This window comes from Trachurus japonicus, chromosome 3 (genome assembly GCF_045865225.1).
Source record: "Trachurus japonicus isolate A0001 chromosome 3, Traja_1.0".
In the NCBI taxonomy this organism is placed as follows: domain Eukaryota; kingdom Metazoa; phylum Chordata; class Actinopteri; order Carangiformes; family Carangidae; genus Trachurus; species Trachurus japonicus.
In genome coordinates this window covers 10,762,742-10,777,103 of record NC_140909.1, presented here as the reverse complement: position 1 = coordinate 10,777,103, position 14,362 = coordinate 10,762,742, and the positions used below count along the sequence as shown (strand labels likewise).

The 14,362-nt window shown below is 40.8% G+C and overlaps 1 protein-coding gene across 3 annotated transcripts in view; it reads right to left on the bottom strand.

Moving 5' to 3' along the window:
* sbf2 (SET binding factor 2) overlaps positions 1-14,362 on the bottom strand; it is a 90,269-nt gene that overhangs the window by 40,201 nt on the left and 35,706 nt on the right. For all 3 annotated transcript variants that reach the window (XM_085760897.1, XM_085760880.1, XM_085760889.1), the window contains exons 4-16: positions 13,244-13,378; positions 12,663-12,773; positions 11,261-11,366; positions 6,703-6,835; positions 5,503-5,611; positions 5,005-5,118; positions 4,200-4,277; positions 3,820-3,933; positions 2,820-2,948; positions 1,797-1,895; positions 1,428-1,632; positions 1,114-1,223; positions 191-340 (exon numbers count right to left, since the gene is read on the bottom strand). In XM_085760897.1, coding sequence (XP_085617023.1) covers positions 191-340; positions 1,114-1,223; positions 1,428-1,632; positions 1,797-1,895; positions 2,820-2,948; positions 3,820-3,933; positions 4,200-4,277; positions 5,005-5,118; positions 5,503-5,611; positions 6,703-6,835; positions 11,261-11,366; positions 12,663-12,773; positions 13,244-13,378 — 1,593 coding nt within the window. The remainder of the gene's footprint in view (positions 1-190; positions 341-1,113; positions 1,224-1,427; positions 1,633-1,796; positions 1,896-2,819; positions 2,949-3,819; positions 3,934-4,199; positions 4,278-5,004; positions 5,119-5,502; positions 5,612-6,702; positions 6,836-11,260; positions 11,367-12,662; positions 12,774-13,243; positions 13,379-14,362) is intronic.

Sequence of the window (14,362 nt, the reverse complement as noted above, 5' to 3'; positions counted from 1 at the left end):
ATACTATTAAATCAATCTATTATCAACGTTATTGTTAATACAATGGGTTAGTTAACTGATTTTATCTAAATGTTTTAAGAGGTAATTAACCTCCATGTCTGCACTGTGCATATTTCCCCAGCTGCCAACAGAACAGACACAGCAGAAACTGGAGTCAGTGACTTGTGTTGGCGTGACTACCTATTCTTACCTGGAGGGCACAGTTCATCATACGAATGATGTAGTCAAACTGCTGGTGGTCCAGGATGGCACGGTTCTGCTGAACATGAAGACTCAGTTCCTCAGTCAGGCACTGGCGAGCAGCCTTTCCTTTTAGTGCGCGCAGTGCAGCTGGTAGTGTCTGTTATATAAAAGACAGACAAAGGAGAATTTAGAAAAGAAAAGAAAAAGTACCTCTAAATAAACCTGACATGACAGGAACCGGGTAAGACATTTAACTATGTGTAATTGTTCAAAAAAGTGTCAAACACGTTTGCTTCTTGAGGTTTTCAAGCTTCTTGAGAAAGCAGACCTCTTTTTGTTATGTATCTGATTAAGAGTGCTTAACTGTATTTTTCTATCTATTAGTCCACAGTCGTTCCAGCTACTTTAACTTGCTGCATGGTTCATGCCGCTCATGCTCTTAATTTGGCAGTGAAATATTTACAGCCTCAGAGGGTGTTCAGAGGATGCATGCTACACATTCTTACATTTGCACAGAGATGCTGGTCTGTATTATGTAACTCCGATATGAAGCCACTGGGATAGATAAAGTAACTGGCAACCATCCCATTTCAAACACATTTATATATTGTACAGAACGTCCATCTAGGACACAAACATGGGGGCCGCTATCCATGTACAGGGAAAACCCCCTGCCATGTTTGTGATGCGGATGCTTGTAGAGGCAAACCCAAATGACAGGAACAGGTTAGCCTTTGTGATGAAACAAACGTTTTTTCTAATGCAGAGTAAAGGTCAGGGTTTGTTTTGATACAGGCTCTAAACATTTCAGTGTCAGTGTGTTAGGTGGGAGATCTACAGCTCCATAACAGCCTAGCTGGAGTGGTATAACACAAAGGAGAGATGCCTCCAGCTTGTTTAGCTCCCCCGGTGAAAGACAATGTGCATCACCTTTTCAGTCTCCAGGGTCTTGTTGTCGAAGATGAAGGAAATGCAGCTTCGCACCACCTCCAGCCTGCGAGCGCTGTTAAACACGGAGCCAATCTTACCCATAATGGACACTGAAACACAGAAAGACGGGACAGGAGAGGAATCATTGCAGATGCTACTGTACAAACATGACTGAGTATCTTCACTAATCAAAGATGCATTTTGCAGATACCATTATGTTAAACCTATCATTTTGGGGAACTATACTTAATCAAAACACAGCAGGTATTTTCAACTCATGGCAGAATGTATCGGCTGTTAAAAGTTGGCCGTACCAACGGGTGGTCCAGCAGGTACAACACACTTCTTCTCAGGTCGCACAGAGGGAGGAGCGCTGCTGTGTTTTGCCACACCCTCCTGCAGCTGCTTCTCCACCTTTTCTTCAGCCAGCAAGGGGAAGGGAACCTGGTGCACGCGTAAGTGGGACCCCTCTGACGGTCGAGGCACTTTCTGGAATGCCATGTGGGGGTTTGGGTTCTCCTACAGCGCATCCACCAGGGAACATCGTGAATTAATACATTATTATACATATATTAACATTAATGTTGTGTCTGATTAAATCAAAACACAGATGCATGCATGCTAAAATGCAAACATCTGCCCTCAGCAGAGATTTAGTTATAGTTCTGTGCAAAGAGACTTACATTTTTGTACAGCTGCTCAGAGAGTTCCCTGATGTGCTTCTGCAGCATGACAGGGCTGACCTCCTCTTCCTTAAAGCTGTCAATGTCTAAGGCCACCAGCTACAAAATACACAAGCACCAACAAAGAAAACAGTTATATATACTTTTAAGGAGTGCATCATCAAGGCAAATACAACAATGTTTTACTGATGAACAGTACTCCTGCAGGACAGTCAGTAATAACTGATTAGGTAGTACTCTAATTAACCAGATACTCATACACAGATCTAACATACCGGTGTGTGGGCAGGGGGGGTCCGGCTGGCAACGGGCTTTCATATAATGGCGGCAGATAGAGTTAACTTTTGAATCGTCCAAAACACACACTATGAAACATCCAGAAACCTCCATACTGCTCGTCTGTACTGACCCAAGTATCCTGAAGCCGCCACATGAAAAAGTTGTTTGGAAAAAATGAGCTTGAACTCTGATTTTAGCCTTGTTGTAGTAGTAGCTCCCAGTGGCTCTGTTGATGTTTGTGTGCATGTGCAAGATTTGCTGCGAGATGTTCGTTTGTCGTTGTAAACCACTGGATGTAAACACGGAAGAACATCTCGCAGCAAATCTTGCATACATCAACAGAGCCACTGGGAGCTACTGCTACAACAAGACTAAAAACAGAGATCAAATTAATTTTTTCTGAACAACTTTTTCATGTGGCGGCTTCAGGACACTTGGGTCAGTACGGACGAGCAGTATGGAGGTATTTGGATGTTTCATAGTGTGTGTTTTGGGCGATTCAAAAGTGAGCACTATCCGCTGCCATTACATGAAAATCCGTTGCCAGCCGGACCCCCCCCCCCCCCGGAACTCCAAAAGCGGTTTCCTTGGCATGATGGCGAGTATAAAATTGGCGAATTATCGATTTTGGGTGAAGTATCCCTTTGAGTGTAAAACAATATTGGTATATGAACTTCCCCACTTAGCAGATTAAGAGTCAAGGGTAAGAAGTTCAGCTTTAAATAGAGCATCATGGTACAGTACCTCATCAAAGAGATCACAGGCTCTGTAAGGCGGACCTCTCTCTGAGACGAAGCCAGCGAAGGCCATGCCATCCAAAACCTTGGTCAGGAAATCATTCTCAATGAGGCCTCGCTGGCCCAGGAAGGCAGTCTGGATAATGTCAGAATTAGAGCAATTACGATCCGGCACAGATGGGGAGCTATGTAATGTCGTTCATATGGATATACTGAAAAACAAGCATAGTGATCACAGCCATTTTTTGGATCGAGATTACAAAATCCGTAAAAATATCTCTCTGCAGGGGGGGCGGTGGGGGGGGACTTCAGACTGACATCCTTAACTGTTGAAATCATGGACAAGTTCTGTAGCATGAACAAAGGGGGAAGTAAGTCAAGTTACAAGTGACTACATGCAAATGAATTTAATTTACTTTACACATAATTATTTGTGCTTGTGGGTAGAGGAGATAAAAACAAAGCTCTCTCAAGCCTCCTCCACTAAGCGATACCAGGCCACTAAGCAGAGCGTTTGTTTATAATGTGATCCATGTGGGGTACTTTGAGGATGATGTGCTAAGGGGTTACTATGGAGACACCACAGACACGAACAAACAAAAACCCCAGCACACAACAAAAATGTAAACCTAATACTTTTCATATGGCTCATTGCCGGGCTTTGCCCAAGGTTACGGGACTGTGTCCGAAGCTCGCATAAACAGAGGGATAGCATCGCAGGAGAGTCACGGAGCCGCCATGACACATTGTAAAACAACATGCAGACTCTGACATGCACACACAAACACACACTTTATTTACCCCTGACAGGTTTATCTGTCTTTACATGTAATTCCACACTCCTTGCTGAACTCTTTCTAAAACATTCTTGGCAGATTTAGAGAACAATGTGTTTGCTGAAGAGCAATTGCTAAATAAAAAAGAATCTAAGGTCACCGGATGGGAAATAAGTCTTTTGCAAAATCTTGAATTTCTACAGTGGGAATTCCATTATGTTGTTTTCTTACCTTGTGAAAATGAATAACTGGTTCAGAGTGGATGCGGATGAGCTGCAGGCAGGACCTGTAGCCCTGGAAGAGTTGTGCAAACAGCCTGAGAAAGACGGCCCTCACCTCCTTATCCTAGAACACGCACACACAGACACACACTTCATCAAACAGCTATGCCAAAACTGCAACAGACATCTGCCTTGAGGGTAACAGGTTACTGTCAGTTAGTGCCCTCACTTGAACACTAATCTTTTTGTGATAAGATAATTTTTAATTTTTTTTTTTGATGAAAGCAACCATGTCCTCCTCATGTGGGAGGAGGAGGACGTCATTGCTCGTGGTGATACCCCCAGGGGGTCGTGGATGTCGGGTATCATGTGATAGTGATGCTGACTTACCAACAACTTGAGATTGGAGGGTGCAGTGCGAGGTGGAGGGAATGCATTATCTGCTATCTCCAGATCAGGATGTAAAACCTAAAAAAAAAAAAAAGGAGAAAAAATGATTATCTTACTCATGTAGTTACATGAAATCACTTAAACAGCAACATAAATCAATGATGAGCAACCATCGCTGACTTGAGTAATTCAACCTCTTAGGAAGTGACTTATTTAAGGAGGTAAAGCAGGAGCATCAATCACACCAGCAGTCACTGGGCAAGTTTCAGTATAAGAACTTCTTAAGTACTGTAAGTTTGTCATGTGCTTTTTAAAGTGTTTTGGATATAGACCCATAGACACAGTATAGTATATAGACATAGTTACCAAAGACATGCCACTGTATATGTCAGTGGTTCCCAAGCTTTTTTGGCTCGTGACCCCATTTAAGCATCACATATTTCTGGCGACCCCGCGATCACGTGATAGCCGTCAATCAAGATATGCCGAATCAGATATCTTTATATGCTGCATTTTATTTGAACTCCATTTATATTCAAGAATGTGAAAGTATAGAATACAGTTGTTTAAGATTGTGTGTGGTATTTTTAATCATAATTTTAAAAAGAATAATAATTAGTTAAAAAAAAGACCGACCGCAAGGTTGAAAAACACTGGTCTATGTAGTGTTGAAAGATGGATGAGTTTGGATGACTTGATTCTTTTTCACTCACTTCAAATGTCATTATGTGCGTCAGTATTTAAATAATGTGGTTGCACCTTAATGTGTGTTTGTGTGAAAGTGTGAGTGGGAAACTGTGCTTACCAGAGACAGGGAAGTCTGTGTTTGGTGTAACAGAGGTTCAGGGAGCAAGGACAAGTGAATACACTCTGGGATCTTTATTGTTCCTCCATCCAGGTCAGCAATAATAACATCCAACTGGTGAGAACACATAAACCACAGACAGACAGGTCAGCTTGTTTGATTGCAGCTGGGGAGTGTGTGAGTCTGTGAGGTACGACACGTAGGCCTGACAAGGTTCGGCCAAAAGCAACTAAACAAACATCTTGTAGAGGGGCTGACTACTTAATCTTCATGTGTAAAAACTTCCTGAAAGCGAAAGGGCCTTGTTATGGGAATACTCTTGCCAGTAGAAAGAACAAATTGTTAAATGTCATGATGGATCATCACTTTTGGGATATCAATATCAGACTCTATAAAGACTCCAATATTTGTTAATCATTCACAGGTGCTGGGAAGGGTAGCTTGTGATTGTCAAGCCCTGCAAACAAATATGAGATGCAAATGCTCATCTACACTCACCAGATCCTGGATTTCGTTCTGAAACATGGAGTGCACGCCGATGATAAAAGGAGTGGGGGAGCTCAGGACCTCCAGCAGCCGCGAAGGCAGAATGGGGATGTATGGGTAACTGGATACACGAAGAGACATTTATGATTAATGTGCAGAAATTGTTCAATATCACTGGGAAGGCGGATGAGGAAGAATTACTGGATGACTGAGCAACCGAGAGCCCAAAAATAACCTTCCCTGCAGAGAAGTGAATGTGGTTGATTGAACGCTATTATGAAATTGAAACTGGAATGAGTAAATTCACAAGAGGTGATAAGACTGCAGTAAAGATTGAAACTCTCTGATAACATTCAGCCATTTTGCAATATTATCACTTACAAGTTTTGGAAATTTTTACACCATCATCACATACCGGAAACTTGGGCAGTGGGTCAAAAATTACATATTGATAAAATGACTTACAGAGGGGAATGACAACATGGGCGGTAGAGGTATTTTTAGGTCATTTCACTGCAACAGTCAGATAACCTCATATATTTGTGCCACTTATGTAAAGCAGTCTTTTAGAGTAAGAAAAAACTAGTTTAACTTCTAGCACATCTGCTGATATCAGTTTAAAAATCACAATATTGATACAAAAAAAAAGCCAGCTCATCATATGACTGAATTATACCTCAATGCTGCAATTGTGTCCCATTCACCTATTATTAGGAAAAGTATATTATCATAACAACTGTTGTTACTATTACTATTTCTATGGTTGTTTGGGCAAAACTGTACAAACCAGAGCAGAGTAACAATATCTCACAATATCCGGCAGTTTGCTTTCAGTTTCCTATGTGTGAATGGTTATGTAAAATGCACTCATGCTGAGGTTTGTAGTGATTTTTAAAATGTCATACCGAGTAGAGAAATTACTTTTAAAGTTTCCTGAATTTCTGACAAAAGAGAGAGTGACACATGCATATGTTTCCCAAGAGGGAAGGAAAGTGATCACTGAAAAAAAAACCCAAAAAAAACCCTGAATTTACAACACATGTAAGGTTAAGCAAAGTGCAATCTTCAAGCTGTGATCTCATCGAGTGGGTATGGCTGTTTATAGAACTGAGTGTTGTCAGGTAAAGCATCAGTAATATGACAAACCAGTGAAGTCATGACACCAGACAAGGTGCCAGGTAGGTGAGGGCCCGGGGTCAAACACATTCTTACCTGTATTTAAGGGGAAACATGAGGGCTTCCAGGGCGCGGCACGCCTCTCCGAGCCTCTGGTAACTGGTGGAGTGGAACAAAACCTTGTGTTCTGTCAGAACTGCACAAAACAGGCTTAAAACGTTTTGGATTCCTGGAATGTGAAAACAACAGAGAACAAAACGAATGAGGCGTTGGTTCGAGTATGACTTGCAGATTGTTCCAAATAATTCATCAAGCATTCATGGCTATTTGCGCAGGATTTCAAACCTCAAACACACAGATTAGGACAAACAATATCCTTTTGAGGGCTCTCAGCATCCCCCATAACTGCTTCAAGACACACAGTGCTGCAAAAACAAAGCAATTTCCATCACCACTGGTCATTCCACCACCTCTTCATTCAGTGCTGTAAATTTAAAACACACAATGTTTCAACACCACCGCTTTCCTTCTGCCGCAACTTCCGCAACTCATCTGTCTGCCATCCACTTTTTTCACCACAGCTATCTTTGCTCTGCCTCCTCACAGCACCTTAAACCAACCCTGACTGACACCACTGAATTAAGCTGCACACCTATCTGAGAGCAGCTGAGAGCATCATCCGGCGTCAGCAGCACTGCCAAAAACACTGTTGCAATAAGTGTTGCCGCAGACACTTGGAAAGTCTTTTCTACCTACGAAACTCTTCTCAGTCAACTCCCATCGGAAACAAATCTCTCAGCTTGAAAAGGTGTTGCCGTGTTTCTCTCTGTCCCTGATTCAACACACCACATGTCCATCCTTGTCTCCACAGATCAAGGATGCACCTTCTCATTCATTCACTTCTCTCACTGACTCTGATGCCAACGTCAAAACTTCCGAGTAATTGTCAAAAATGTCCAACTATGTGTGCTGTACTGTACCTCACTCCCACAAACCTCCTCCAAGCTATATCTCCCACCATTGTACCAGTAATCATGTGATAAACTTATGATAAATGTTTCACTGCTTTCGGGAACTTTTCCAACCACATTCAAACAAGCTCTCGGGTAACTCCTCTGCTCAAAAAAAAAAACTTTCACTTGTGCAGACAGTCTCTAAAATATTCATAGGTGCATACTTCCGTTTTTGTTTAAATATATCAAGAAGGGTATTTTCAAATATGTCTCCAGATGTAGGCTAAGTGCAGCAGCATGTCCACGTGTCTCCACACTGCTCATTGACCTCGACTAGTTTACCATGGCCACTTAAATCAAATTCAACTCATTAATGATTGCCTTCAGATTGAGATCTAAATCTGCATCATTGAGTTCAATCATACAAATGTATCTTTCATCAGCTGTGAACAGTCCAGACTGTTTTTACATGTGGTTCCCTGATGGTGGAACAACTTGCTAAATGCAAATCTGTCTATATTCAAGAACCACTTGAAGACTTATCTCTTTTTTAGAGCACCTCTTCTCCTTACACTTAACACTTACAAGGCCCTCTTTGTCACATCTTGTACATACTGAAAGAGGTGGTACTTAGTGTTTAAGCTGAGCTGAACTAGTGTTGTCCCTCTTGTAAGTCGCTTTAAAAAAATAATAATAATAAAATAAAATAATTAATTGTACATCTATTTTTTCTGCAGTGCTTTCCAAATTAAACATACTAATATTCATATAGAAAAGTGACAATGCATTGGTACTGCATTGACTCATTGTTTTACACTGGATGGTGTAGCTGTGTTCATTGTAATTGCCAAAGGTTAATCTAAAAAGAGCTCAAAAGCTCCAACTACACAACAACTCAATATCAAAAGTTAGGATCACTGTACATAATTGTCCACTTGTATTTCAAGACATGTAATATGCTGGCCCATAAAAACAAAAATGCATTTCCACAATGAAATGGGACAGTTTATGTTAAACACTGAATATAAACCTACAGGAAAACTCATCTCTGAAAAACAAAGGGAAATTACAGACTCTCATACGGTATAAATAATCCTTCAAATGCCGATGTGACAATCAGGAAGAATTCCAAGTTTACAGTTCCTGTTATTGTTTCCTATCAAGCAACTGACAGACCAATTCATCACACATTGGAGTGATAAGGAGAGAGGAACACTGGCAGACATATCCGCGCCGCTGGGGGCGCTGGGTCTGGATGTTTGGCTGCCAGACTGGAGCAGCTCAGTGATAAACAGGAAACACAAGCCTCAACAAAATCTGAGTTCTGAAGGTGAACGAGCTTGTTAAACCCGATGAGTTCATTCATCTTGTTTAGGCGTCGTGGGTCCAAATGATGCAATTTTAAATGGGACCTTCTTCTTTTTTGAGACAGATGCAAATGTGTCTTTTATCATGTGACCAGACAATTGAAGCTCATGTTTCATAATCACACCTCTGGTTCAGGTGTTTACTTATCTTGTGGAAACAGCGACACATTTCCGAGCCCTAAATAAAAAGTAACGGCCCCCGGACAAAAGAAGAGACAAAGGCAACAAACAACAAACAGCAGCGCTGTTGATGCACGGTTTTATCTCGCCCTGGGGAATGTACTTCCTGTCCAGTGTGACATGTTTAACACACATTCCTCTCTGGTGACTCGGGTGACCTGTGGACGCAGAATGATATGCCGACCTGCCTGTCCGCACAGCTACTACTCTGCCCTTATATGGGCATCAGGATGACCTAATAATCGGAAACGATGCACTTGTTCCCCGTGATTGTAGATGATCAACCGATATTTACCTTTCTGCAAGCATGCAAAGAAATCAGTTTTAGTGCAAAAGCAAAACCATCTCTTCTAGTATCTGAGTCTGTCAGTCACCTCCACTCTGTATGCTTTGACTCTCAGTCAGGTGCTTCCTATACAATTAAAAACAATAATTATATTACAACAACCTGTTACTTATTGCTGCAACAGAAGAAGGACCAACAAAAGATGCATAACTTTTTCCTTGTACAGTACATATGCAGTATGTATTAAGCATGTGAATGGAAGACTACAGTACAATCACTGTTAAAGGAATAGTGCAGCATTTTTGGAAAATATAATTATTTACTTTCTCTTGCCAAGAGCTACATGGGAAGGATGACACCGCTATAATATATGTATGTAAAATATAAGCCTTACAGCCAGAGACAGCACAGCTTAGCCTGAAGATAGGGAGAAAGAGCAAACTATGCCCATCGGGCGAAAAATGCTTACTCCAGCATCTTTCAACCTCACCAATTCCTCACAGCATGCCGTTTTACATGTCTAAAAATGACAAGTTGTGGTTTTAGGGCTAGCTATTTTCCACTGTCTGCAGTCTTTATGCTAAGCTCCTGGCTATGCCCTTATATACAGTATTGCCTTGGTATGGCACATAAAACAAAGCAAGGAACTGTATTCCATAAAATGTGAAACTATTCCTCTCATCTGCAAATCCTAAATAAATAAACAAACAAACAACAGTATTTGTCACTATCAGTGACATCCTGGTTAAGCTATTGCTGTTTCCCTGACCTCGGATGGCCTGAGAATAATTAAAGCAAGCCAGACTTGAGCACAACAACACTTTACACTTATCACGCAGAGCTGTTTTCATAATGCACTGTAGTGATTAATGGCAACCGGCTTGTGCAGACTCACGGACTCATCATCGCTTGGTATTATGTCAAGATTGTTTTGTTTTGAGTATCGAGATCCCAGATTGGCTGCAAATGTTTGACTTCCACATGACCCTGGTCACATGCGAATGAGTGAAGTACCCCCCATGTGCATGTTTTTCACTTTGTCCAAACAAAATCCACTGTATTTCGAAGCATGCTCTTCTAATCAAATGAGGATGAATAAAGATAAGATAAACTTTCCATGGTAGATAAAATTTCATGTAAATTATATTAAATTTCTATCTTCTTGTCTTGGGTCCCTGAAAGTGAACTAAACCTGATGGATCTAGAATAATCGGAAAAGCCAAACCATCAGTTTCAAAGAATGAGGAAAGCGATTGGTACAATGTAAAATGTGCGTCATTGTGAGTGTGTTTTTCAGAAAACACACATTGACTGCATAAACCCTTTACATTACTCAGAACATGTTTTGCAAACACAGCAACGTGAAATCAGCAGACTGCATCAAACCTCTACCATGTGAGAAACTGATGAAACCACATAATCTTGCCTCAGACACATTTACAGTAATGTAGAATGAATCCCTCTTCTTAACGGGGTCACTGCAAAAGTCTCCTAAATGTAACCGTCCTACAGTACAGTAGTTGATCATCATGTGATTAGCAAAAATCTGATGAGGATCAAGTCTGAATGAATGTAAAATATGTAACAAACAGTAAGCTGCTTTATTAAAGGAACTAAGAGCCAAAACAAAGCCAGTCAGATTATAACAACCAACAACACAAAGTAGTGTTGTGTAGACGCTGAGACCTGCAGACAGAAACTGCTCTTTATTCTATTAATTATGTACCATGATTTGTGTAAACAACAACTAAATGACACAACATTAAACTGTAATCGCTGTATACTCCCTAACAAGTTACGTAGTGACTCATTTCCCCTCTCGTCTCATGATTACTAGCAAGTAGTTATCTAAAGGTTCCTGGACCCACCCAGCTGCTGGAAGAGCAGAGCAACACTCTTGCATGTGACAGGCAGTGTGTCGTTCAGAGGCGTCTGGATGAGTTGCCGGTCTCCCGCTCCAAGGCTAAACAGCTTCTGTAAAGAAAAAAACAAACGCAGTAAAGGTCAGAAAACAGCCATGGAAAAAAATGCAATGTCCATCATGTCTGCAGGGTCAAGCATTTACAACTGCAACAGACAGTCATTCATTTAGATTTATAGCCAAGTGCACTGGGGCTGCATCAAATACTACAGCTGCAGGACTGGCTGAATAAGCCATTTGAGTGAGTTCTTACTGAGCAAAGGAAACCTCAATTACATGTTCACCTAAATATAACTGGTGCAGAACACAGCTGCAGATAGATCATCTATAAAAATATCCTTCCATTAAATGAAGATCAAAAACATATTTTGATGGCGTGTCCGCTGCTCAAATGCACATTTACCGATTCGTCAAGTCAAATTAGTGATGCAACAAGTGTTCTCTGAATATCGGGTCATGAACGGTTTGTGGTTACAGAGTACTGAGAAGTGGAAAGTGGCTGGTGCAGTGTGGAGAAAGAAGAGGAGTTCTTCAGTCATGTGGAAGATCAAAGGTGTCACAAGGTCTCATTCGTACAATTCTTGACATAGGTGTATGTTTAACTAGGTGCCGTTTTGACAAATGGGTCTGTTGCACTGATGAGCTTCTCCCTGAAGGCAGACTGGAGGTCTTGGGATTTTTAACTGGTGTTATGTGGAGAAACATGAATTAGGCCAAATTCTTCTTCTCTCCTATACTGCGTTAGTAAAAATTTAGAACAAAAATCATATTTTTTTACCTCTATGATGCAGATTTCTCTCCTAAGCAGTAAACACACAGCACGTTTTTATCTTTATAAGTGAAAATAAGTAAACTATTGTCTAGTTCAGTGCATTACAAGTTGTACCTTCTGACACTTGGCCACCAAACTGCAGCAACAGGACTTTTAAAAAAAAGTTATAAGCCATCTTAATACACTGACATTTAAAATATATTCCTCTGAACTTCTATAAACACAGTTTAAGAGCTCTGTTGTCCTTCACCCCTCTCGAGGCTGAGGTATTTTGCTCCGAGTAACACGATGGAAAAAAATGACGAATATGTATTAGAAAATTACTGCCTGTGGCTGGATAATAATCTCTGGCACCATCTGAACGCGATATTCTTGACTGGCTGCACAGAAAACATAAATCTCTTTTGTAGCTGCACCACTGAGCCTCAGCCATCACCTCCATAAACAATCAATGTCTCACAGTAGACAGGATTGACACGGACCTTTCCCCCCGCAGGGCCCAGTAGCAGAAAGAACAGTGACGTGTTTTGCAGACAGAGAGTGGTATTAGGAGACTTTTACCTCATTTAAGTCTTACCTGCGCTCCACCAGCGAGAGGAACCTGGAATGTGAAGAGGTTGGCCACCAGACCCTCTAAAGGGAAATTCAGGCTATCGATGTACACTGTGTAGATCAAACCCAAGCACCCCTGGAAGGACAACAAGTGTAATTACACACTGAACGATAAAGAGCATAAACTACACAGTTTACACTACAGTTTTGCAGCTGGTTATATAAATCATCATCTGCGTTTATGCTATCTGGGCTATAAGACAAGAAAGGGGAATTGGATTAGTCAGCACCACATACTGTAGGTAAAAGTTTCATAGCACAGAGTGTTCCAGTAGCTGCTGCTTGTACAGCTGAGCACCTATTACCATGGGCAACGTGACGCAAGTCTGAGGAAACTATGATCAACTTCAAGATCAGTTGAGCTTCTGTTTATATCTCATTCACTTTACTGAGGAGTGTGCTTATGCTTAAGCAAACTGTGGCTTACTCTGCAGACAGTACAAGTCAGATTAGCATTATCTCAGAAGTGCAAGATGAAAGCCCTCTTAACAAAAGAAAGAAAAACATTTTTTTAATCAAGATTTAATCATAATCTTGTTTTAGTACCCGGAATATTTCGGGATAATCCAGCCTGGACACGAGAATGAGACTTTTTGGTGCAAACACTTGAGCTGGTTGGATCAGGCCATCCTCCTCTTCCTCCTCATCTTCATCTCCATCAGCTTCAATGCTCTTTGATCCCTGAAACATTAAAAAAAAGAAACTATTTCAGTGAAGGGTTCATGGACTATAGGCCTTGGACTGTTCTGTAGAGCATGCCAGCACCGCTGAGCTCCTAGTTTAGCTTCTGTATACATCGTGTGCTTCAAACTTAGACTGTCCTGTACGTGTCTGGCATGCATTATACTGTAGTACATCACGTGTTACTTGTACTTTTTCCAGAGACTGATGTATCCCAACATAAAGAATGTTCAGTGGTAATGTATTAGATGGTCATTCCTAACTACACATTGTGCATTTTTGCTTGAAAAGTGCAATTTAAAATAGGATTTATTAGTTCTATTCCAGCTACAATATAAAAATAGATCAATTTAATGAGAGATACAGTCACCAAAAAATCTTAAAAATCCTCCTTTGCCTCCAGTGAGAAGACACACATTTATGAATGTTTACACTACTAATTATCTCCTTTCTTAATCTGTCTATATTGAGCACAGTTGCTGATCCCACTGGAGCCGATGACTGAACACAACAGATTTAATAAAATTACAATGAAGTTCATGAAAGAGCTCCTTGCCTACAGAGACATGGGTCATATGAGTGCATTTTCTTAGAGAGGAGCCAAGATTTGAGAGATAAATATTGCTTCCCTCTCATGGTCCCATACTAAGACAGCAAATGTAAAACATCAGAGATATTAGTGACAACACTAGACATGATAAAAACTGAACAATGTTTAGTGTTTATTATGTTTGGCAAGATATAGTCTTTAGAGCCTTCACACAATATTCTTTCATCAAGGTCACAACTTATCTTAAACTCCTTTTAAAAACACTGTCAGAGTAACCTGTCATTGCAACTGTAATTGCAGAAAATATTATTGCCAGATATAAGAAATGTGGTGAAACGAGCATAACAACTGTCCAGTTAAAGAGAACGGCATTCAGATTTGTACTGGAAGAAGCCAGGTAGTACAAGTGGACAGTTTACTGTAAATCAGATGAA